The sequence below is a fragment of the Macrotis lagotis genome, chromosome 7 (genome assembly GCF_037893015.1).
Source record: "Macrotis lagotis isolate mMagLag1 chromosome 7, bilby.v1.9.chrom.fasta, whole genome shotgun sequence".
NCBI lineage: Eukaryota > Metazoa > Chordata > Mammalia > Peramelemorphia > Peramelidae > Macrotis > Macrotis lagotis.
The window spans coordinates 216,630,363-216,656,230 of record NC_133664.1 but is presented as its reverse complement, the minus strand read 5'-3'; the positions used below and the strand labels follow the sequence as shown (position 1 = coordinate 216,656,230).

General features: G+C 33.0%; 1 protein-coding gene across 1 annotated transcript in view; it reads left to right on the top strand.

Moving 5' to 3' along the window:
- Positions 1 to 25,235, top strand: part of NELL2 (neural EGFL like 2) — a 193,486-nt gene extending 168,251 nt beyond the window's left edge. Inside the window, exons 16-20 of the mRNA XM_074194879.1 lie at positions 1,030 to 1,170; positions 14,291 to 14,484; positions 16,397 to 16,573; positions 20,394 to 20,618; positions 23,318 to 25,235. Coding sequence (XP_074050980.1) covers positions 1,030 to 1,170; positions 14,291 to 14,484; positions 16,397 to 16,573; positions 20,394 to 20,618; positions 23,318 to 23,368 — 788 coding nt within the window. The 3' untranslated portion in view covers positions 23,369 to 25,235. The remainder of the gene's footprint in view (positions 1 to 1,029; positions 1,171 to 14,290; positions 14,485 to 16,396; positions 16,574 to 20,393; positions 20,619 to 23,317) is intronic.
- Positions 25,236 to 25,868: the final 633 nt, after the last annotated feature.

Genomic DNA, 25,868 nt, shown 5'->3' with positions numbered 1-25,868 from the left:
TTGTAATATAGAACCTTAAAACTATTTTAAATAGACATGGATAAAAAAGCAATTAATTAAATAAAAATAAAATAAAATTTGACTTCTTGTTACCTGTACTGAGAAAAATTGTTTGTCCTTCACTCTCCAAGAGGACGTGACATTAGGGAAGAGATGCCATGTTATGCAAATTGATTTAAGTGAGGGGGGTTCTGTGAAAAATGACTAGCCTCACCTTCTATGGATCAGGGAAACTGGATATGGCCCTGAATGTAGTGGGAGACCTTGATCTTTTAAAGCTAAGGTCATAGTTTGACTGAGGCAAAGCCCACACGGTGATTAAGGCTAGATAAGAGACAAATGAGGTGAAGAAGCCTAGAATGATCAGGGCAAAGACTCTTAGAGCTTCTCAGTGACTAAGAAGCAAAGAATATCTTTTTTTCCATAGTCAAAAAAACCACATCAATCTAGGAGGGGAGAACCTTAGGATTTCTGGTCAAACCTGAAACAGTTACTATTTACATTTACTCTGAACCAATCAAGGCCCAAACAATGAGGAAGAGGGCTTAGCCAAGGGGTTCTGAGCTACTATGAGACTAATAGTTTATCTGTTTCATTGGGAGAGAGGGGCACCAAGTGGCAGCGCAGGGATAAGAGAAGAAGTATTATGTCTTTTGAGGTATCATCTTAACTCATACCAATTCTTTTAGGAATTGAGGAGTCTCAAGCAAGTGCAGAATGCTGAAACATTTGTTCCTTGTAAAAATGTGATATATAATGAATTTTGAAGTTGATGAGTATTGAGGTACCACTGTACCTAAAAAAGGGTGCACTTACTGTCTTTCATTGAGTTAATGGTTTTAAGGTATTTTGTAAGTATAAGACAATAAAAATGTAAATTAGCATCATTATTATTATTGTAGATCAATGTATTTCCAGGGTCCATTGGTATCATAATTATTGATAAGTTTGCTTGCATATCACATCACTTTTTCTCATGAATTATAACTGCTGTTTAACTTATTTTTTCTCTAACTTGTTTTTGAGCAGATATCGATGAATGTTCAGATGGTTTTGTACAATGTGACAATCGTGCTAATTGTATTAACTTGCCTGGTTGGTATCACTGTGAGTGCAGAGATGGCTACCATGACAATGGAATGTTTTCACCAAATGGAGAGTCATGTGAAGGTAAGAACTAAAGAAAGGACTTTATAATGAACAGTCTAGCAAAATTTAAGTATCATGTCTCTCTGAAGGTATAAACCATAGGCCATTTTAAACCTAGATGTAATATGACATTAATTTTCTTTCAGGTTAAAGCAAAATTTGTCCAGACTAATGAAATAATTCAGTATTGCTGATATTAATCAGTCAATAAACACTAAACAAGCACTTACTATTTGCTAGGCATTGTACTGAGTACTAGTAGTACAAAGACAAAATAAAATGAATTATTCTAAAAAAAAGGATTGTACTTATAATCAAATCTCCATTTTATAGCAAGTACTTCAAAAAACTACCTAGAAATTTTATACATTGCATTAAAAACTGTACTGTGTGTGCTTCTTTCTGAATTTCTTTGTTCTTTCTTTTGTAAGAAAAAAAAAGATCCTTTACTTATTTAAAAATTCTTTCCAAGGAAACCTCTTTCCTATGAGACATTTATTTTCACCTTCATTATATGAGTACAGTGAAACAATATTCATCTTTTCAGAGTAAATTATTCTTGGTTATAAGTCTTTATTTTTTGCCTTTTAGAATACTGTATTTCATGAGTTCCTCTTATAGCAAAAGCTTCCATGTCTTCTTAATAAATATTTATGGTCATTTTTTTTTTCTTGGACATAGAAACTGGATTTTAGCTGTAACATCTCTAAATCTTTCAGAGTTTCTTTCAGGATGTTAACAGTAGGTTCTTTCTAATCTCCTCTGATTCTATTAGCTCTTTCTTGAACTATAGTAGCCAGATATTTTGTAAACTATAGTATTCAGGAGCTCAAATGATTCTTAAATTCTTTCATCTTAACCTATTCTCCAGACCATATTTTTTTAATCAAAATTTTATTTTATTTTCCCAATTACATTCTATGGTAATTTTTCAACAATCATCTATTCACAAATTTATGAATTGCACAATTTTCTACCTCCCCCCCAATGCTGGCAAACAGTCTTGGCAAAAGTTGTACATGTATATTTGTGTTTAACATATTTACATATTAGTCATTTTGTGTATGAGAAATTAGAACTATGAGAAAAGAAAGAATACCATGAGATAGGAAGGAAAAACATAAGAGAAGTTTAAAAAAATCAAATACAGTGATACATTCAAATTCTGTGTTTTTTCCCCCTCAGGATGTGAGTAGCATTGTCCATATTAAGTTTCTCAGGATTAATCTTAATCTCTGAACAGCTGAGAGGGGCTGCATCATCTCACAAAGTTGTTGTTAATGTGTATAATGTTCTCTGTTCCTGCTCCCATCACTCAGTATCAGTTCATGTAATTCTTTCCATGCTTCTCTAAAGTCCAACCATTCATGATTTTTTAGAAAACAATAGTACCCCAATAACACTTATATAACCCAGAACTCGTTCAGCTATTCCCCAATTGATGTGCATTCCCTCAACTGCAAAAAGAACCACTATAAATATTTTTGAATATTTTCCCCATTTTTTATTTCTTTTGGATTTAGGCCTAATATTGGTATGGATGGGTCAAAGTGTATGATCAGTTTTATTGTTCTTTAGGCAAAGTTCCAGATTGCTTTTCCAGATTACAGACCATGTGTTTTGACATATTTTCTTTTTTTTCAATCTTCTGAGTTCATTCTAATATTTTTTTCCTGAAATAATCATTGATTTCTCTGTAATCTATTCCAGGTTTCAACTAATTTCTTCACTTTAGTAGAATTTACTAGTTTTCCATGCTACTGATTTTTCATCTAAATCTTTCTTCCTGAAATTTTGTTTCTTTTTTTTTTATATTTCACTTTATTTGTTCCAGGCATTTCTATAATCCTTGTGGAAAATGCATTTTTCCATGAGGTTTCTCCTTACAAATATTTTATGGTTACATTCTTCTACTGGAGTAGATTTTTAACATCTCTATATCAACAATATTTTTTTCTTCTCTTTATAGTAGTCAGTATTTTCTTTGACTTATTCATCTCTCCAGTCTTATTTGCTGAATTGAGGGTTCCCACTACTAGTCTTTTGAGTGAAATGATCTACCCAACTTAATCTCATCTTTAGTCACTAGGGTTCTTGATATGACCTACACATCTTTCCAAAGTCAAACCTTTCTGGATCTTTGAAGTCCAAAGAAGTTGATCTTCAGGGCTTTCTGTAGCATCCCAGAAGAGAGTGCTTGAGCCTTCAGTGCCTTGATTGTTCTTGTCTAAATGCTGGCCATCATCAACTATGACAACCTCCAAAATTCTGGATTTTTCAAACTATCTAAGGTATTTCTTTGGAGAAATATATAAAAATAACAATTGGGTTGCCAGAATGCCATAACCTTACATCCCCCAGCCCTGCCAAATGATCTTAGATACGATATGTCAAGGAATCGGACAAGAAAATTTCCCAAATCTCTAAATCATAAATAAAGTGAAATAGAAATAATCTGCTGGTTAGCTTCTGAAAGAAATGCCAAAATGAAAACTCCCAGGAATATCATGACCAAAAATTAGAGTTTTTAGATGATAAAAAAAAAACTACTATAAGCAGTCCAAAAAAAAAAAGAGAGAATTCAAGCTTCTGCCCAAGATAGCAGAAAGAAGCCAGGCACTGTGTTAAGGTCTCCTGGTTTCCCTTCAGAAATAATATGAAAGAAATCACTTAACAGAAATTCAATTAACAAAACCCAGAAAAAGAAGCTAGGAAAAGAACATCTACCAAAAAGGTCTGTCTCAGGGGACTGTGGGAGAGCTGGGAGCAGAAAGCAGAGAGCTAGCCCAGGGGCAGCAATGGGGTGAAGTCAGGGGACTAACCTTAGCCATGAGGCTTTGGCTGAGGGAGAGGCAGTCTGGAGAGCCACAGTGGGGTTGGAGGGCAAGTTCTAGCACAGAGAGTAGCAGAGTATGGCTGGACATCAACCTACTCAGCTCCAGGCCATGAGCTCCATACTTTCAGTAGAACCCTCTTCCCTGAACACAGTAACAGCCCTCCCACCCCCCCACCCCCCCAGGCTCAGGTGTGGGCAGCAGAACTCCCTGAGCTGAATAGGGAGATTAACTATCCCACCCTAGGGCCCAGCCCAATATGTTCAAGGATAGCAGTATTCAGTTTCAGACCCCCACCCCCTTCAGACCTAGAGAGAGGTCATAGAAACTCCAGAGAAAGCAACCAGCACCCCGTACTAGCCACCCTACTTGGAGTTACTAAACCAAGTGAGCAAAGCCTCTAGGATATTGAACACCAAAGGTCTGTGAGCCAACCCCTCCCCCAAAACAAGATCATAGGAAAATGAAGAAAGGCCATTGAAAAAAGGGGCACATTGAAAACTACTTTGGAGACAAAGATCCAAGCCCAGAGAGATCTAAAACTTCTGAGGCGGATATGAATTGGTCTCCAGCCCATAAAGAATTCCTAGAAGAAATCAGGAAGGAGTTTAAAAATCAATGGGAAAAACTGGGAAAAGAAACTCAAGAGAAAATTAACATCTCACAACCAAAAAACCAAATCCTTAGAAAATACAATTGGACAGATACAAAAAGAAAATAATTCTCTCAAAACCTCAATTGGGCAAATACGAAAAGAAAATAATTCTCTCAAAACTACAATTGATCAAATGGAAAATTCCTTCAAAAATAGAACTGAGCAATTGGAAAAGAAGTTGCAAAAGGTAAATAAAGAAAATTCTTCTCTAAAAAATGAATGGAATCTGTGGAGACAACAATGATGTATTAAACAAAACCAAAAAATTGAAAAAATAGAAGAAAATGTAAAATACCTCATCCCCAAAATCACTGACCTCGAAAATAGATCCAGGAGAGACAACTTAAGAATCATTGGGCTTCCTGAAAGCATTAAAGAGACAAAAAGCCTGGACTCAATAATACAGAATTTAGTGATGAAAATTGTCCTAATATCATGGAAACAGAGGACAAAATAGTCACTGAAGGAATACATTGATCCTCTCTGGAAGGGGATCCTAAAATAAAAACACCAAGAAATAAATATTGTGGCCAAATTCCAGAACTATAAAAATAAAAGAGAAAATCCTGCAAGTAGCCAGAAAGAAACACTTTAGGAGGTGGCTAGGTGGAGCAGTGGATAGAGCACCAGCCCTGGGAGCCAGGAGTACCTGAGTTCAAATTTGGCCTTAATAATTACCTAGCTGTGTGGTCTTGGGGAAGCCACTTAACCCCATTGCCTTGCAAAAAAGCCAAAAAAAAGAGAAGGAAGGAAGGAAGGAAGGAAGGAAGGAAGGAAGGAAGGAAGGAAGGAAGGAAGGAAGGAAGGAAAGAAAGAAAAAAAGAATAAAGAAAGAAAGAAAGAAAGAAAGAAAGAAAGAAAGAAAGAAAGACCTTAGATACCAAGGAGCCACAGTAAGGATTAAGGATTACACAGGACCTGGCTGCATCAACATTAAGGGATCAAAGTGCCTGGAATGTGATATTCTGAGGAGCAAGGGAGCTTGGAATGCAACCAAGAATTCACTATTTGGAAAACTGAGCCTTCTCTTCCAGGAGAAAAGATTGGACATTTAATGAAATAGAAGACTTACAACTTTTCCTGATGAAAAAACCAGAGCTAAATGGAAAATTTGGACATCAAGCAGGAAACTCAAGAGACACATGAAAAAGTTTAAAAAGGAGAAAAAAATTGCTATCCACTAAGATGAAACTGGCTATATCTCTACCTGGGAGAATGATTCTCATAACTCTCTAGAACTGTAACTCTATTAGAGAGAATATTCTTAGCCAGAAGTGATGGACACTCATGACTTATCCATGACTCTGATAGAATGATTTAAAAACAATATCACTTTAAAAAGGACAACAATAAAGAGACAGGAGGATGGAGGAGATAGAACAGGGAGGTACAAAGGACTTGTTACCACAGAGGGGAAGAAAGCAGTTGGTGAGAACCATCTGAATCTTACTCTCATCAGATTAGGCCTAAAATTAACATACACACACTCAGTTAAGTTGAGAAACTTATCTTACTTTTCAAGTATCAAAAGGCAAAAGAGGGAGGGGGTAGGAAAAGAACTAACAGAAGAAAGAAGGGGCAAATGGAAAGGGGAAAGAAAGGGGAGGGGGATTGGATACAAGGGTGCAAATACACTAAAGATGGTGATATTCAGAAACAAAATACTGGGGAATATAGATAAAGTGAAAAAAGGGGGGAATATAAATAGAATGAAAACAGCATGGAGGACAATAAAGAGTTAGTAATTATAACTCTGAATGTGAATGAGATGAACTCTTCCATAAAACATAAGCAAACAGCAGACTGGATTAAAAACCAGAATCCTCCAATATGCTGCTTACAAAAACTTATTTAAAGCAGTGATATACATACAGAGCAAAGATAAAAGAAGGAAGTTAAGGAGGTAAATAGAATGTTAGAAAATCTAGACATGATAGACCTTTGGAGAAAATTGAATGGGGATAGAAAGGAATATACTTTTTTCTGCACTACATGGCACTTACACAAAAACTGACCTTGTACTAGGGCTTAAAAACCTAATAATCAAATTCAGAAAGGCAGAAATAGTGAATACATCCTTCTCTGATCATAATGTAACAAAAATCACATGCCATAATGGACCAGGGAGAGATAGACCTAAAACTAATTGGAACTAAGTAATCTCATTTTAAAGAATGAGTGGCTCAAGCAACAAATTATAGAAAGAATTAATGATTTCCTCCTAGATAATGACAATAATAAGACAACATACCAAAACTTATGGGATACACCCAAGGCAGTTGTCAGGGGATATATTATATCTTTAAATGCCTACATGAATAAATTGGAGAAAGAGGAAATCAATGAACTAAACATGAAACTAAAAAATTAGAGAAAGAACCAATTAAAAACCCCTAATTAAAGACCAAATTAGAAATTCTAATAATTAAAGGAGAAATTAATAAAATTGAAAGCAAGAAAACCAAGAGCTGATTTTATCAAAAAACCAATAAAATTGATAAGCCTCTGGTCAATTTGATTAAAAAAAAAGAAGAAAACAAAATTGTTAGTATCATAAATGAAAAAAGGTGAACTCACCACCAATGAGGAGGAAATTAAATTAACAATTCTGAATTATTTTGCCTAACAGTATGCTAATAAATTTGATAATCTAGGTGAAATGTATAAATATTTACAAAAATATAAGTTGCCCAAGTTAAATGAAGAGGAAATTAAATACCTTAATAATCTATCTCAGAAAAAGAAATTCAACAGGCCATTACTGAACTCCCTAAGAAAGAATCCCCAGGGCCAGATGGATTCACAAGTGAATTATATCAAACATTTAAGGAAGAATTGGTTCCATTTCTATATAAACTCTTTGGCAAAATAAGTGAGGATGGAACTATACCTAACTCTTTATAAGACACCAATATGAGTCCAGTTACAAAAAATATAAATTGCCTAGATTACCAGGAGATGAAATAAAATACTTAAATTATCCCATTTCAGAAAAAGAAATTGAACAAGTCATCAAAGAGCTCCCTTAGAAAAATTGTCCAAGGCCAGGTATATTCACAGGTGAATTCTACCAAACATTTAAAGAACTATTCATTCCAATCTTATATAAGCTATTGGAAAAAATAATCAAAGAAAGAATTCTACCAAATTCTTTGTAAGACACCAATATGGTGCTGATTCCTAAACCAGGAAGAACCAAAACAGAGAAAGAAATTAAATTCCGATTTCCCTAATCAATATTGATGCAAAAATTTTAAATGAAACATTAGCAAAGAGATTACAGCAAATTATCTCTAGGATGAAACATTATGATCAAATAGGACATATATATATATATATATATATATATATATATATATATACACACACCAGGAATGCAGGGACGGTACAATATTGGGAACACAATGTAGTACAATTGACTTTATCAATAACAAAAGTAACAGAAATAATGATTATCTCAATAGATGCTGGAAAAGTTTTTTCAAAAGTATTTTTAAAGCATCCATTCCTATTAAAACCACAAGAGAGCATAGGAATAAATGAAGTTTTCATTGAATTTTGAATTGAATTGTTAATTCAATGTCCTTGAATAAGCAATATCTGTCTAAAACCACTGGCAAGCATTATATGTAATGGGGATAAGTTAGAAGCATTCCCAGTAAGATCAGGGGTAAAATAATTATGCCCTTTACCATCACTATTATTCAATATGTATTAGTAATGTTAGCTGTACCAATAATGTTAGTTGTAGCTCATGACTAAGTCAAGCTAATATAATAAAAATGACAATTCTACCTAAATTTAACTTCTTATTCACTGCCATACTTATCAAACAACCAAAATATAGAGCTAGGAAAAAATAATAACAAAAAAATAATAACAAAATTCATCCCATTCCTGGGAATTAATAAAAAAGGCAAAGGAAGATAGTCTACCTGTACCAAATCTAAAACTATATTATAAAATGGCAGTCATCAAAATTGTCTGATACTGGCTTAGAAATAGTGGTAGAACAGTGGAATAGGTTAGGTACACAAGTCACAGTAATAAATAATGATAATAATCTACAGTTTGATAAACCCAAATATTTCAATTTCTGGGATAAGAACTCACTAATAACAAAAATTTTTAGGAAAAACTGTAAAATAGTTTGGCAGAAACTAAGCATAGACCAAAATCCTACACTGTTTACCATGATAAGGTCAAAATGGGTATAGTATTTGGACATTAGTCAATTAGGAGAACATCTGTCAGATCTATGGAGAGGGAAAGAGTTTATGACCAAATAAGAGATAGAGAACATTATAAAGTGCAGAATAGATCATTTTTATTACATTAAATTAAATATTTTTTTGCACAAATAAAATCCATGCAATCAAGATTGGAAGGAAGGCTGAAAGCTGAGAAACAATTTTCACAGCTAGTGTTTGTGATAAAGCATTCATTTCTAAAATATACATAGAAAACTGAGTAAAATTTATAAAAATATAAGTGATTCCCTAATTTTTAAAGGTCAAAGAATATGAACAGACAGATTTGTGATGAAGAAATTAAAATTAAAGTTATCTATAGTCATATAAAAATGCTCAAAATCATTTTTTTATTAGAGAAATGCAAATTAAGAGAACTCACACCTCTCAGATTGGCTAAAACAATAAATTTTAATCAATGTGGGAGAGGATGTGGGAAGACTAGGACACTAAAGCTCTGTTGGTGGAATTATAAACTGATCCAAACATTCTGGAGAGCAGTTTAGAACTATGCCCAAAGGGCTATAAAACTTTACATTCCCTTTGATTCAGCAGTACCACTACTAGGTTTATTTCCCCCAAAAAAAGATCATTAAAAGAGACATACAAGTACAAATATATACATACATACATACATACATATATATATATATATATATATATATATATATATATAGAGAGAGAGAGAGAGAGAGAGAGAGAGAGAGAGAGAGAGAGAGAGAGAGTTCATTTTGTAGTGGCAAAGATTCAGAAAATAAGGGGATGTTCATTGATTGGACAATGGCTAAACAAATTATTGTATATGAATGTAATGGAACACTATTATTCTAAAAGAAATGATGAGCAGGAGGATTTCAGAAAAACCCGGAGTTACATAAACTGATGTTGAGTGATGTGAACAGAACTAGGAGAAAACTGTGTTCATTAATAACAATGTGTGATGATTAGTTATTATGACTTAGCTCTTCTCAGCAATACAGTGATCAAAGACAGTTTCAAAAAACTTCTGATAAAAATGCCATCTACATTCAGAGAACAAACTAAGGAGTATGAATGCAGATCAAAGCATACTATTTTTACTTTCAAAAATTTGTTTTTTCTTTTTTCTTTTTTCCCCTTTTGTTCTGATTCTTCTTTCACATGACTAATACAGAAATATGTTTAACAAGATTATGTATATATATATATATATATATATATATATATATAAGCAGACTATTTGCTGTCTTGGGAAGGGGAGATAAGAGGAAAGAAGGGAGAAAATTTTGGAACTCAAAATCTTACAAAAATCAATATTGAAAATTAACTTTTCATGTTAATTGGAAAAAATAAAATGCTATTAAGTGAAAAAAGAGCCCCCATGATAGGGCTGAGTGCAGGACCAGATGCTACTTGGCAACTCCATTACCCACTACCTTCTAGGACACAATTCCATGGCAGAGAGGAGTGCTTATGTTCATAAGAGAGTAGGAACCCTGGTCAAAGTTCTATGGCAGAGAGAAACAGAGGTCCTAAGGGTTCCTGATAGCAATTTCAGGATGGAAAGAAGATCACTAATGCTAGTAGTTTTTAAGGGAATCAGTGACCTTCTTGCATAAGGACCAGAATAGAGACCAGGAGGGCAGTGACCACACTTCTCCCAAATCATACAAACTTGGAGGCACCAAAATCCCTAGAGATACTAGAGTCAGTACTGAAAACAGCACTGTGAAAAATGCTGGAGCTTGATATAGAGATCATGTGGTGTCACTCCCTCATCTTCCAAAGTGAACCAATCCCCCAACTCCAACATACAATTCAAAGTCAAGAAATAGGCTGGGAAAAAGAAAAAAACAACAACAAAATAAAAGACTATTATGGTGACAAGGAGATTCAAGAAAGAAATTCAGAAAACAATAATAAAAACATCTATAAACTGGACTTAAAGAAAAATTTGAGCCCAAAAATAATTCCTAGGAGACTTAAAGAAAAAAATTAAAAGAAAAAAATTAAATAAGAGCAGTGGAAAAATTGGGAAAAGAAAGTAGAATAATACAAGAATATTATGAAGAGAAAATTAACATCTTGGTAAAAGAGGCACAAAAATACTAAAGAAAATACTTTCTGATAAAAAGCAAAATTGTTCAAATGGAAAAAAGTACAAAACTTCATTGAAGAAAATAATTGCTTAAAAATTAGAATTGAACAAGTGAAAGCTAATATTACCATGAAACATCAGGGAATAACAGAGAACAGTCAAAATAACTTTTTAAAAATTGAAAAATCTTATCAGAAAAAAACTGATGTGGAAAATAGGTAAGAAAAAACTACATGAAAGAATTATTAGTCTACCTGAAAACCATCAAAAATGTACCTAGATATATTTCAACAAGCTATAAAGAAAAATTACTTAAACATCTTAGAATCAGAGAGCAAGTAGAAATGGAAAGTTAATCATCTCCTTAAATAACTCTTAAAATAAAAACTCCCAGGAATTATAACCAAATACTAGAGCAACTAAATCAAGGAGAAAATACTTCAGAGTAAGAAAAATAATTCTAATACCATAGTGTCACAGTCAGGATCCACATGATTTAGCAAATATCATTACAAAGGAGCAGAAGGTTTGGATATGATATTTCAGAAGGCAATGAACTAGGATTATAATCAAGATTAACCTACCCAGAAAGACTGAGTATAATCTTACAGGGGAAAATGAATATTTGAGTACTTTCAAATACTCATGAGAAGACCAGGACTGAATAGAAAATTTGACATTCATAAACAAGACTCAAATATTTAATAGGATCAAACTGTTTATCTTCCTGTTTGGGAAGATGATATATGTACCTCCTAAGAAAGATGTCGTTATTAGGACAGTGAAAAGGCATCTTCCTAGACAGAGGGAAAATGTGCAAGTAATTATGTTGGGAAGCAAAATCAGAAAAATTAATAATACTCCTTATATGGGTACCTCATTACCATTGTACTCTGTCTTACCTGTCATTTTTTCTTTGCTATCAAATAATTGTTTTTTGTTTTTAGCTAATTGTGTCTAATGGCTAAATGTTCATATGAAGCACACCAATGTGGTCTCATGAACTATAGGGTACCCTTTTGAAATGTAAGTAGTAATAATCCACATAGTGATCTAGCATAGATACCTAAGATTTTCAAGCTCAGAAAGTATGTCAGACGGATTGTTTAATAATATACATATATTATTCCACACATATCAAACTCTTCAAAGAACAGAATAAAGGGTTATATACCTAACATACCTGAAGAGCCCTATAGATCTCTTTTTGGCCTCTATGCTTTTTCCAGACTCAGTCTCTTCAGCTTTTCTGTAAATGGTTCCATCACTGTTCTTGTAGCTTCTGCTACCCCTAGTCTAGACCCTAATCCTTTCTCTGAGCCTGTTACCATCTTTATCAAAAAACACCACTCTCTACTTTCTCAGCCTTTTGCTCATTCTCTGTTGCCTGCTACTGCCCAAAGAGGTGGAAAGGGAAAGAGGAGCTGGCAGTCTACACTAGAATCTGACCATTCTGTGATTATGAAGGCTACTGTGTATTTTCTTACTTTCTTCTCTCTCTCCCTCTCTTGCTTTATGTTTTTAATGGATACTATGGAGTGTACAGTCTTTACTTTGAGGATCATTGCTCTAAATTATGTCCTATGCTCAAATCATTATAGAAAATTTCCATTATTTTTAAAACATTCAGAGAAATTTGTTTCTTATATCATATGATCAAAGATTTAGAGCTAGAAGGGATGTTAGAGGTCAGTAAGCCTAATATCCTGATGAAACTAATGAGAAACTCAAGACCTAGGGAAATTAAGCACCTTATCATAAAATAAGTGACAGACGAGGGAAGGTTTTGTCTCTCAAATCATATTTCATACAAAGGTGATCTTTCTAATGCTTTTTCTTGTTGAAATTTAATAATCTTTTTTCTTTCACTCAATAGGAACAATAACAATAGTTGATTATATTATTATATTATTATAGCACTTTTAATTGAAAAGTGCTTTATTTAAGCAAAATCTTAGGGAAGGAGGGAGAATGAGATTTTTGGAGAGAGGGTTTTTTTTTTACAAAAATATAGCTGTGAGAAAGAGAAATACATATAATCTGGAGAGGGATTATAGAGCATATGTATGAAACTTAATGTTATACCTAAGGTTTCCTCTTGAAATGTCATTATTAGAGAAAGGTAAATTAAAACAACTTTGAGGTACCAACTCACATATCAGATTGAATAACATGACAGAAAAGTAAAATGACAAATGCTGGAGGGGATGTCAAAAAATAGGTACACTAATTTAGAACTGGTGGAGCTGTTCACCTGGACCAACTGGTACAATCATTCTGGGAAACAATTTAGAACTATGGCCAAAGGGCTATCAAACTATGTACCCTTTGACCCAACAATATCCAAAATGTTTATATCCAAAGAGAGAAAAAAAGGAATAGGACCTATATATGTAAAATATGAGGCAAAGAAATTGGAAATTGAGAGGATGCTCATAAACTAGGGAATGGATAAACAAATTGTAATATATGATTGTGATGGAATACAATTGTTCTATTATAAATGATAAGGGGATAATTTGAGAAAAATTTGGGAAGACATATGAATTGATGCAAAATGAAGTGAGCAAAACCAATAGAACATTGTAGACAACAATAGTAATACTGTAACAAGATCAATTGTGAAAGACTTAGCTACTCTGAGAGAAAGTACTAAGGAACTCAAGGGTACAATATTTTTCTTACCTTTTTTGGCAACATATATGACTTCTCATGAATAATATACCCATTAATACTTTCTCAACAAACTGGCTGGAGAGGGGAAAAAAGTTTAGAATTCAAAATTAAAGTAATACATGGTAAACAAAAAGACAAAGTTATAAAAAGTTTAACTAAAAAAAAAGAAATTCCATCATTGCTTTAAAGTTTGATACTTAGGATTATATGAACAATTTTAAAACTTCCATTTTAAAAAGGGCTAAATATTTTTCTCTAAGATAGGAATGTTTTCTATCCTCCATGTTCCTTGTGTTAATAAAATAAGTATCCTCCATGTTCCTTATGTTGATAAAATAAGAAATCCTTGTGCTAATAAAATAAGCAATTAAAAAATTCCCAAGATTTAACCTGTTAACCAAGATTTTGTGTATCAGGCCTCAAGTATGAATAGTAATCTCACAATAATATTGACATTATTTATTTAAATTATAATCTAATTTGAAAGTTATAATCACAAAATAGAAATTAATTTACTGTTCAATGTTTTATAAGGAGATTACTTATATTGGATACAATAGGTATTAAAAGTATTGGATAAAATAGGTATAAAAGTATTGGATACAATAGGTATTAAAAGTATCTTTTTTTCCCCATCCCTCATCTGTAGATATTGATGAATGTGGTACTGGGCGACATAGCTGTGCCAATGATACGATTTGCTTTAACCTGGATGGTGGTTATGATTGCCGGTGTCCTCATGGTAAAAACTGCACAGGGGATTGTATTCACAATGAAAAAATTAAACACAATGGGCAGATTTGGGTGTTAGATAATGACCGATGTTCCGTATGCTCATGTCAGGTTAGTATAAATAAAATTATTGATCATTCTTATGTATGAATCTATGTTTAGTAGGGTTATACATGTATAGCTTATAATAGCTTGCTTTCTATTGTGGTAGGGGGTGAAAAAAGAAGGGGGGGAGAAAAAATGCAAAAAAACCTTAGCAAATAAATAATTGTTGATCACTCTTATGTTTCCTCAATCAGGATTATTTATGAAGAATTATATAGAAATGAAGGTAATGCAGTACTAGTGAAAAATAAATGTTCTTTATAATTTAAAAATATTTTATTTGTGGATTTTACATCACAGTTATTTCTGAGTATGTTCCTCCTTTGCTCTACTAAGCAAGTCATCTCTTTAAAAAAGAGAGAAAAAAGAAATGATAGCTTATGCATTATCTATACCCATAGTTCCTCACTTCTGCAATGAAGGGAAGAATGTACATTTTCTCAATTTGTCTCCAATCCAAGCTTTGTTATAATAAGTACATTAGGTTTGGATTTTTTCTATTCACATTTATATACAATACATAGTATTTTTCACTTTGCAGGCTTTGCTTCCTTCACTCCTCAATCTTTAAGACTATAAGTCTTTCCCTATTTCTCTGAAACCATCATGTTTTTCAACCGAGTAATAATCCTTTACATTCATGTGTCTTAGTTTATTTATTCATTCCTCAGTTAATACATTTAATTTAAGGAACTCAGTTAATGAATTTGTTTCCATTTTTATGCTATTATGTAAAGTTTTGCCATGAATATTTTAGACTATATGGGGCTTTTATTTCTGTGTTTGTCCTTTATGAGTTATACATCTAACAATGGATATTTTAGATCAAAAGATTAGGTAATTTTAGTAATTTTCTCCTTGCTCATAGTTCCAAATTACAGGAAAAGTCAATTTTTATTTCTGGACATTGTACATTAATTAATGTTCCTTACTTTATTACACACCTTCAACAGCAGTGGCTTAGTAATCATGTCTTTCCAGCACTGACTATTCTCCTTTGTCAATTAGGTGGGGATGAAATGAAATTTCATAGCTTAATTTGCATTTCTATTATCATTAGTGATTTAGAGGCACTTTTAAATATGATTAATTTTTATAAAAATATTTGTTCATATCTTTTATCACCCACCTAGTGGGAGCTGTCTTAATCTTATACAATTGTGCTAAATCCCTTATATTTAGTTAAGCTCTTTTTTACTTTTTAAAAGATGAACACTGCAATATCTTTTCAACTGACCAGTGGAATTTCTATGAAGAATACGCAATGGCAGCTACTAATGATAGGAATTTGCACATATTTACTGAAAAATGGAGCTGCAAGGTGGAGCAGTGGATAGAGTTCTAGGCCTGGAGTCAGGAATCTTCCTGAATCCAAATTTGATTCAACACTTAATTAGTATGTGACCCTGGGCAAGTTACCTAATCCTGTTCTTCTCAATTTCCTCATATGTAAAATGAAATGGAGCAAGAAATGATAAAGTCAGTCCAGTATTTTTAACACAAAAACCCCAAACAGGTTCATGAAGCTCAGACCCAGTTGAAACAATTGAATACCCACAGGCCTTTCTGAAGCCTTCCGCCAAAGGAAACATTGATTAGTTGCCAAAAACTGAAATTTTAGTACTCAGATAATCACTGCCATTCATGTAATAATATTTTATTCATAGGAAGGATAGTTTATAATTGCTAAAGAGGTTTTTCTGCTTTTGATCATTTCTATACAAAATACATAAAAGTAACTATGATAAAATTATTATAATAAACATTTGGGTAAATTAAAGAAACTTCAATATTTTATAAACCTTGTTATTACAAAGTACTTTAATTGCCAAATTAATCTCAAGTGGCCTATTTCCTGTAATTTTTCATAGCAAAAGACATAAAGTTTTCTACTAACAATCTGTTTCTTTTATGACAGAATGGATTTATCATGTGTCGCCGGATGGTCTGTGACTGTGAGAATCCCACTGTTGATCTCTTTTGCTGTCCAGAATGTGACCTCAGGGTTACCAGTCAATGTCTCCATCAAAATGGGGAAATCTTATACAATAGTGGAGATACCTGGGTACAGAATTGCCAAAAATGTCAATGTTTGGTAAGTTTGCGGGAAATGGATAATCCCATATCCTTAGCATTTGATGTTTTTTTTTTATCTGAGAACTCTTTCATTGAAAGACATTTCATTGAAAGACATTTGCTAGATATGAACCAACTAAAAGATGAACACTGCAATACCTGTCTGTTCTACTGACTGAGGGCATTTCTATAAAGAGTACTTAGAGTTACCTGAGGTTCATATCTGGCAAATGTCAATAGAAAGATTTGAATCCATTCTTATATACAATAAATATGAGTATGTATATTTTTCTTACTGCCAGGGTCTGATATTGTGAATAAATTAAGGGTAAACAGGGCGATTCTCCAAGAATAATATCACATATTAATAGTGGCATGTTAGTTGATAATAAATATGAATATAAATTGATTCATTGGCCTCTTGATGACCAAAAACCCAGAGTGAGGGCCAAAAGGGCCTTTTAAACTTAGATAAGTCTTCCTTCTAATTGGTCTGACCGTTCATCATTAAGACCTCTCCTGGGAAGGTAAGGGAATCCAAAGTGATAGACATTTTAATAGGTTGTAGGTTAAGAGTTCTCAGTTTAAACAGAAAGTTTAATCTTCAGATACAGACTAAGATGAAGCATAGAGAGGGAAAATGGGAAGGGTAAATTATGAGGAATTTAATCATGCTGAACTGCTTGTATTCCTTCATGGGAAAATGATACTGGTAACTTATATGAACCTCATTATTAGGGAAGATAGAAGGAACATATATAGACAAGGCACAGGAGGGAGCTGAATTTGAAGGTATACTATGTCAAAAGATGGAATTAATGGGCAAGAAAAGAATGGATTGAGAGTAAGGGAAAGGAGAGGTAGAATGGGGTAAATCATTTTACATAAAAGAGACAAGAAAAATCTTTTGCTATAGTGGAAGTGGAGAAAGGGAGAAGTGAGCGAGCCTTTACTCTCATTGGTGCTGACTCAGAGGAAATAACATGCATACTCAATCAGGTGCAGAAATCTATCTCATCCTAGAGGAGTACAGGAAAGGGACATAAAGGGAATGGGGACAGAATGGGAGGATGGGATGTAAGTGATAGAAGAGAGGGAAGAACTCAGGAGAGGGTAGTCAAGGTACTTTTGAAGAGGAACAAGGTGAAAGGAGAGAGAGAGGATAAATGGGGGTAGGGGGAAATAAGATAGAGAAAAATAACAGCTTGCTACAGCAACTGTGGAAAAAGTATTGAAGCAATTTCTGTGATGGACTTATGAAAAAGAATATTATCCATCCCAAATAAAGGTCTTTTGGTTCTGAATACAGACTGAAGTACACTTTTTTCTCACTTTATTTTGCTTGATGTTTCTCTTTGGGGGGGAGGGGGATTATGTTCACTTTTATAACATGACTATTGTAATAATGTGAAAAAAAGAATATAGTCTGTTTCATTTTTTGTGATGTTCAAAAAAAAAGTTCTCAGTTCCTCCCTGTTATTCATCACTGGGGAAACAGGATGCCCTTCTCTGATATTTAAATCATTCTAGCTACTTTATGAGACCCTGGAGTCAAGAGGACCAGAATTCAAATCTTCACTAGCCCAACAGTCAGGAGGTCCAGAGTTCAAATTCAACCTCAGATATATAATTGCCTATCTGTGTGACCTTGGGCAAGTCACTTAACCCCATTGTTTTAAATATTTTTTTTAAATGTTTAAAAAATTAAAATGAAGGACAAACAAACAAGCTTTATTGAGCTTCTACTCTTTTTCCTGAGACTGGGGCCCTAGACTGTGACCCAGATCTGAATATGGGCAAAGCAACAGAGTTCTGCCTCAGGGATAGCAAAGAGACTCTTCTGAGCCTTCCATTATTCATGGGTTGAGAACTCTGGAAGTGGTTTCCAATGACTACTTCTAGTGCACTGGGTTTAGGCCTATGTGGGATTTTTGCTCTGCCCTCACTGATGCAGAAGAATTTTCCTGCTGACCATCAAAGTTATCCTTGGCAGTCCTTGGGCTGAGAGGTCTGGGAACCACCACTGCTGCCACCAACTCAGGTGCCCTGTGGTCTGTTCTTGGATGTCTGGGACCAGTTCTCTCCAAAACAGCTCAGGATGTACTGCTGGTCCTTTCTAACCCCAGTGCAGACCCTTCTCATGTCAGGTTAATGGACCTGTACAGTCAAAGAAGTAGTAAATGCCAAAACTAGAATTCTACTTCAATAACTCTAAGTTCAGTACGCAAACCCAACAGCCTCACTGCTCTACCATGTCAAGGACCACCTAGTTCTGTTTTTCCTCTTTTACCATCAAACAGTTCAATACCAACAGCAGTAAAAAAACTTTGCTTTTCTCTTTATGTGCTAGTTTCAAGCAATCCCTTCCAGAGGAAACCAATACAACTATCTGAATAATTGTCTGTTTTCTTGAATAATTTGCTACACAATATCCCCAAAATTGTAGTATAGTTTTAAGCTATTGAATCATTGTTGTTATTGTTGTTAAGTCATTTCTGAATTTTTGTGAACCCATGGTCCACATTACACCAGGCCCTACTATCCTCCACTATCTATCAAAGTATGTTCAAATTTGTTATTTCCATGACACTATCTGTCCATCTTATCATCTGTCATTCCCTTTTCCTTTTGCCTTCAATCTTTCTCAATTTCATCATACATTTGCCATCCTTGATTCAAAACGAGAAGGTAATAACAACTTTGGTTATCATGTTTGGTTATCCTGTCTTCTCCAAAAATATAAAATTGTTTCTTCTTTGATTTCATTAAATTAAAAGTTTTTTCCTAAGTAATATTTTGTAATCCATTTTTGTCAGTCGTTTAAATTTTCTTCAATGTTTGTTCCCCCCCCCACCTTTTGAAGATTATTGCTATCCACATCATTCTGTATATGCTCATGAAAGTATCAGTGGAAACAAGAATGAAGAGCTCAGAAATAACTTATTTTATCTATTCAAATTTCTTGCAGTGTTTTTTTTTAGGTTTTTGCAAGGCAAACGGGGTTAAGTGGCTTGCCCAAGGCCATACACCTAGGTAATTATTGTCTGAGACTGGATTTGAACCCAGGTACTCTTGACTCCAGGGCCAGTGCTCCAGGGTAGATACACAGTGCCACTTAACTGCCCTACTAATTTACTTTTGATCAGAAAATCAGAAAGTGCAAAGTTGATTTCTATACTTGAAGATTACTTTTATTTTCAACCATATAGTTCAGAAATGTATAGGAAAATATTTCTAAAATATTTTTTAAATAGATCCATTTTTAAAAACTAGATCCATTCATGCATTTTTTGGGGGAATAATAAAGATTGAACTAAATTCAGGGTTGGGGTGGGAATGAGGTTTTTTTTCAATGTTTCTACTTTTTCAGATTCAGAAGTAAACACCATATAAATTGGTGAGGCTGTATACATATATGTGCATATATAAAACATTTTTCATATAAATAAATAAATCTTTTTGGCAGAAGGAAATAATTTTTAAAAGTCAACAAAAGACATCTCATATAAAATAAAGTCAAAAATCTCCACAATTCAAAGATTAATTCTTCTATATAGAAAGGAAGGCAGATTGAAAATTTTATTTTACCAAAGAGAATTGTATTTTTAAATCCTTGAGGAAAACTTTTAAATTTTACATGCATTAAAATTTATCTGTACTTTAAACATTTGTTTAGAGGAGCTTTTGTACAAACCCTGAATGAATCATACCTCTGACAACTAGAGTATTGTTTTAAAAGCCAAATTACTATGATGAATGTTAGCACTGTTTTCTTTCTCCTTTTCCTTCAACTTCTCTCTTTGCCTTTCTCTGAGATTATGTCTGTGCTTTTTTAATAGCAAGGGGAAGTTGATTGCTGGCCTCTGCCTTGTCCAGATTTAGAATGTGAATTCAGCATGCTCCCAGAGAATGAGTGCTGTCCACTCTGTGTCCCTGATCCTTGCCAGGCTGACACCATACGCAATAACATTTTGAAGACTTGCCTGGATGAAATGCATGTGGTTCGTTTCACTGGATCTTCTTGGATTAAACATGGTACTGAGTGCACTCTTTGTCAATGCAAGGTAAGGAACATTAAATTTAAATTATGAATCTGTTTTTAGGGGACTTATAAATATTACTTTGCTCAGTCTAAACAATGAAAAACCAATTTATCCACTTAGCAATCCAAGTAGACATGATTTAGTATCAATCTTTCCAGGCAAAATTGAAAGACTTTAACAAAAGAAATTTAACCAAAGAAATTATATCAATTCAAGCAGAAGTTTCCTAACCAAAATCATACAAGTTTGATCTAATGCTATGTTATTTATTAAAAAAACAAACAAAAATATACAAAATACTGTATTTTTTTCATGACAAAAGGCATTTTTGTCATTTGTCATTGGCTATACACCAATTTACAAATTTGGATTTGATTCCTTCATGTAATCTGAGAAGTGTATCAGTTGCAGAATATGTTGTGCAAAGATACTATAAGAAGGGACATCTTTTTTATTCTAATTTTTTAAATTACATATAAAGATAATTTTCAACATTCATTTTTTGTAAGATTTTGAGTTCCATATTTTTCTCCCTCCCTCCTTTCCATGACAGTGAGTAATCTGATATAGGTTATATGTGTACAATTATGTTAAACATATTTTCATATTAGTCATATGAAAGAAGAATCAGAACAAAAGGGAAAACATAATAAAAATACAATAAATTTAAAAGAGTGAAAATATTATGCTTTGGTCTGCAATCAGACTTCATAGTTCTTTCTCTGGATATGGATATCACTTTTTACAACCAGTCTTTCAGAATTGTTTTTGATTAGTGTTTTTGAGAGAATAGCTAAGTCTATAATAGCTGATCACATAATATTGCTGTTAAGTTATACAATGATCTCCTGGAAGGATGGACAGCTTCTTGGGAAATAATGATCAAAAGTGCTTTGCAGACTTTATGCATGTGATTAATAATAGTATTATCAGTCACATTAAAGGTCAAGAATTCTTTTGGGTGGAGTATATTTCATCTATAACTAGAGATCTTTAGAAATCTTTTTAAATTTCTTTGCTCTTGAAAGATAATATAGAAGTATATTTTTTATTTAGAGGCAAATATATGGATATTTATGTTTATATCAAATACAAAGTTAAAATATGTGAATAGCAAGAGATGAATATATTCTACAAAAATAGTTATTCCCCCTATGAAAATAAATTATAAATGAAACCAATCTATATTAAAATATCAATATATTAGAAAACTAATTTTATCTTTAATATTTTATTTTATCCAATTATATAAAAATGGTTTTCACCATTTGTTTTTAAAAGTCTTTTAGTCTAAATTCCTTTCCTACTCCTTCCCAATGAGAAGGAAAGCAATTTGATATAGGTATGATAAATGTGCTATGACTATACAAAAACATATCTCCATGTTAGCCATGTTGTGAAAAAAAACATAGACCAAGAAAAATAAAGTAAAGAAAAGTTATACTTCAGACTTCATCAGTTCTTTCTCTGGAAATAGAATTTTTCTATCATAAATACTTCAGAATTGTCTTGGATCATTGTATAACTGAGAATAAATAAGTCATTAAAAGTTGATCATCATTCCATATTCTTGTTTCAATATACAGTATTCTCCTGGTTCCACTCATTTCATTTTGCTTCAGTTCATGTGAGCTTTAGAAGAGATTATAGCTCTTTTCCTCAGGAGATAGATGCATAGATAGAGATATCCCTATCCCCCCTAATTTTTTGTCCCCTTAAGTTCACAAGTTATGAATGAGAAATGTTGTTCAACATAAGGTAAGTATGAATTTCTTCATCTGGTTGTAGTCTTATATTTAATACCTTCTTTTTCCATAGATACTCAAAACATCTGTATCTCGGTCAAGAGTTTTTGTTTTAATTTTTCTTTAAACATGCTACTTTACCCATACATCACAGAAGTTGCAAATAAAGTGATTTGACTTTTTCTGCTTTGACAGAACATAGTTTAAAGGAAAAAAAGGATAAATACATTTGATTTAGTTCATAATTTTATCACTGACCCATTGGCAAATGATTACAAAAATTCTAAAACTATAATTTCTAATTGAAATCACATATTCACTTCTGGAGGTTGTCATCATCATCATCATCATCATCATCATAATCTTGATTATTATTATCGTTTTAAATAAAAATGTTATATACTTTATTTGAGTTATATCACAGTTCTACTTTATAAGTAGAAATGAGTGATCAGTGTGAGGTATAGTTAGAACCATTTCACAGTATTCTTTTGTTTCTGAGTGCCTTCTAACCACAAGAAGTATAGAAAACTAATTGCTTTTCCTAACCAAACATGATTAGTTAGATTTGCTACTTATATTTATTTAAATACCTACTTTTGCAAAAGTAAAATCATGAGATTACAATAATGCAGAATGAAGTCACTTAATTTTTTTCACATGAGATCTACATAGGTAACTTAATTTTCTATACTACTTATTTAGTTTTTAGACGTTAAAATTTTTTCATATGAACATCCTATGATTATGAGCAAACACTACCTTAAAATTGAAAGGATTAGATCCAAGTTTATGTTGACTTCTAAAAGTAGACAACAAAGTCAACAAAGAGTTACCAAATGCAATTTGATCATTATAAAAGAAATTTGATTATATTTTAGATTAAAACAACTGTAGAAATGTTGGGTATTTTTAGATAAATAATTTACTTGTGACTAGAAAAAAATAACATCATTCTTTTCCTCTTTCTACCAGAATGGTCATGTCTGTTGTACAGTGGATCTACAGTGCCTTCAAGAACTATGAAGTCAACTATGAAGTCTCTGTCAAGAGGTTTCTGGTTTAAAAAGTTTATTTTACTTTTAAAAAAAGACCCAAAACTCATAGTCAAAACCAAAATTAGACCAGTTGCATGTGGTTAACATGCAGATCTATTTTGAATTTTTAATTATAGAATTAATAGAGCTTGGGGAAACCACAGAAGTAAAAACCAGTGGATTAAGTCAGAATATACTTCTCCCTATTTTGTTTCTAACCTGACTATAAGGAAATGAGTATGGAATGCATGTTGATGTCAAAACCACTGAAAACACACCGATCCTATTTGATATTTGAAGGTACTTTTCTTCATTTGGTGCAGAAAATTATACCTTATGTTATCTTTGCATATTACTTGAGGACCTCACTGTAACTTTTTAGGCAGTGAATGGAAAGCATTTTTTATAAGGTAGATAAAGAATCTATGATGTTTTATGTATATGTGCTCAGAAAAAAAACCTGAAAAAAAGCTATAGAATAAATATATAGGCATGGATCCTTAATGTTTTCTGATGAGAAAGTATTTACTTTTTTGTGCTCTTAATAGTATTTGATTAAATTCCCCTTTAAAAGTGATTATATTCTCTTCTAATTTGATCAATTCTTTTCTCATCAATGGATCAATCATCATTTATGTTTTCCCATTAGGCTCCTTGGGCTGTGCTTTTTTATTTCTTGAAAGGAGACCATATAACAATTGGTGAGACAGGGGAAAATAAGGGACAGAAGTTTCATTATGTCACATATCAGTCAAAATCCCTAGAGAATGTTTCTTCAGAACTTATCTCTTCTAGGTTTAAAATTGTTTGATCCCATTTATCTAAGGTGATAAGAGAAAGCCCAAAATTGTTACAAGGATCATAAGCCTTGCTGGCATGATATAATTCCTTACTGGTCCCTTAGAAATTGCTGAGGAACATTACCCTCAAAGTGAAAATACAATCTTCAACCTTTCTACTTTGGATTGTCTCCTGTTCACAAACTTTCTCATTCTTGGACTTCCAGCAAGTTAAGAAGAAAGGAATTTCCCTGCCCTCCTTCCAACACCACTAATAGCTACAGCAAAATCCCTGGGAAGCATGAAATGAACCTTGAGTCTCAGAGTGCCTCTTTCTGCTTTTCCCCAAATATTGGTTAGCAATTAGCAGTTCCAAGAAATGGACCTTAATGATTAGTTACCTCAAGGGTCAAGAGTTCAGGAATTTAAGATTTAGCAATCTAAATTTAAGTTTTTGCAACAAAATAGTTCTCACTACTAGGGTCATTCTGTAGCTATGAAGGACTAAAGATAGCCATGACTGTCGTGGACAGGACAGCTGGACCTTGTGAGTTAGCCAGATGGTGCAGGTCTAAAGTGAATACAAATTATCAATCCAAAGAACTAAAGATGGGATAGCTTTATTTTGGGGAAAAGATGAGGCCATATGAGATCTAGTACGGTTCCTGTATCTGTTCATATTCTAAATTATTTGTGTTTTATGCATTTTTGTTGTGGAGAAAATAAACCACTAACTTGATACTAATATTGTATATTGAGTATTTTTTCCTACAGAGAAGCCTGTTACCCACATTTGAGGAAAATTCTAGGCCCAAGTCATGCCTAAACTTTGTGTCAGCAATTTTTTGAAATTATTCAAGGATGAGAGTACAGCTAGAATTCAATAATGTTTCATTTGGAGGCTTCTGGATACCAGGATAGGACCAAGCTCTGGGTGAGTCTAGAACCCTCTCCCTTAAAATGGTCTGTGCTCCATTTCCCCCAATCCCTTCCCATAGGCTATGGAGTATACTACTAAAAAAATGGACTCATAATTCACTAAAGCTACTACATAAAACCACAGAGATGGAAACTACATGGCTGGGGACTAGAAATAGTATTTTCCAAATGACTTTTTTTTTTAAAAAGGAGATATATAAAAGACATTGAAAGTAACAAAGAATAATAAATAAAAGCTATGAAAAATTAATGGTATTGTAAATATTCTTCCCCAGTGCTAGAAAAACAAATATCACAATCACAGATGTACAGGGCTTTAATCTTAAAGCATCTTAGTCTTTTGACTATTTTCTAGATTCTTCTTTTCTATTTTATTTTTAATTTATGGGATAAAACAAGCATTTCCATAATATAATACAGGAAGCAAAACTTGCTATTCCTTTCAAATATACAGCAAAATCCCTCTCCATCACCTCAGTTACCATTAGATATAAATTATTCCATACTTTCTTTTATTAGATCTTATTTTGTATGTAGAGAGCATCTTTCTTCATATTTCCTTCACAGTTAATTTGTGTTTAATACATCAAAAATAACTTCTTGTCTCAAGATCATTTTTAAAACCATACTATTGATACTGCGTCCAATGTTTTCCTGGTTCTGCTGATTTTGCTCTTCATAAATTCAAGAAAGTCTTTCCATGTTTTTCTAAAATCATTGAATACCTCATTTCTCATAGCACAGTAGTATTCCATCACATTCATATGCCAC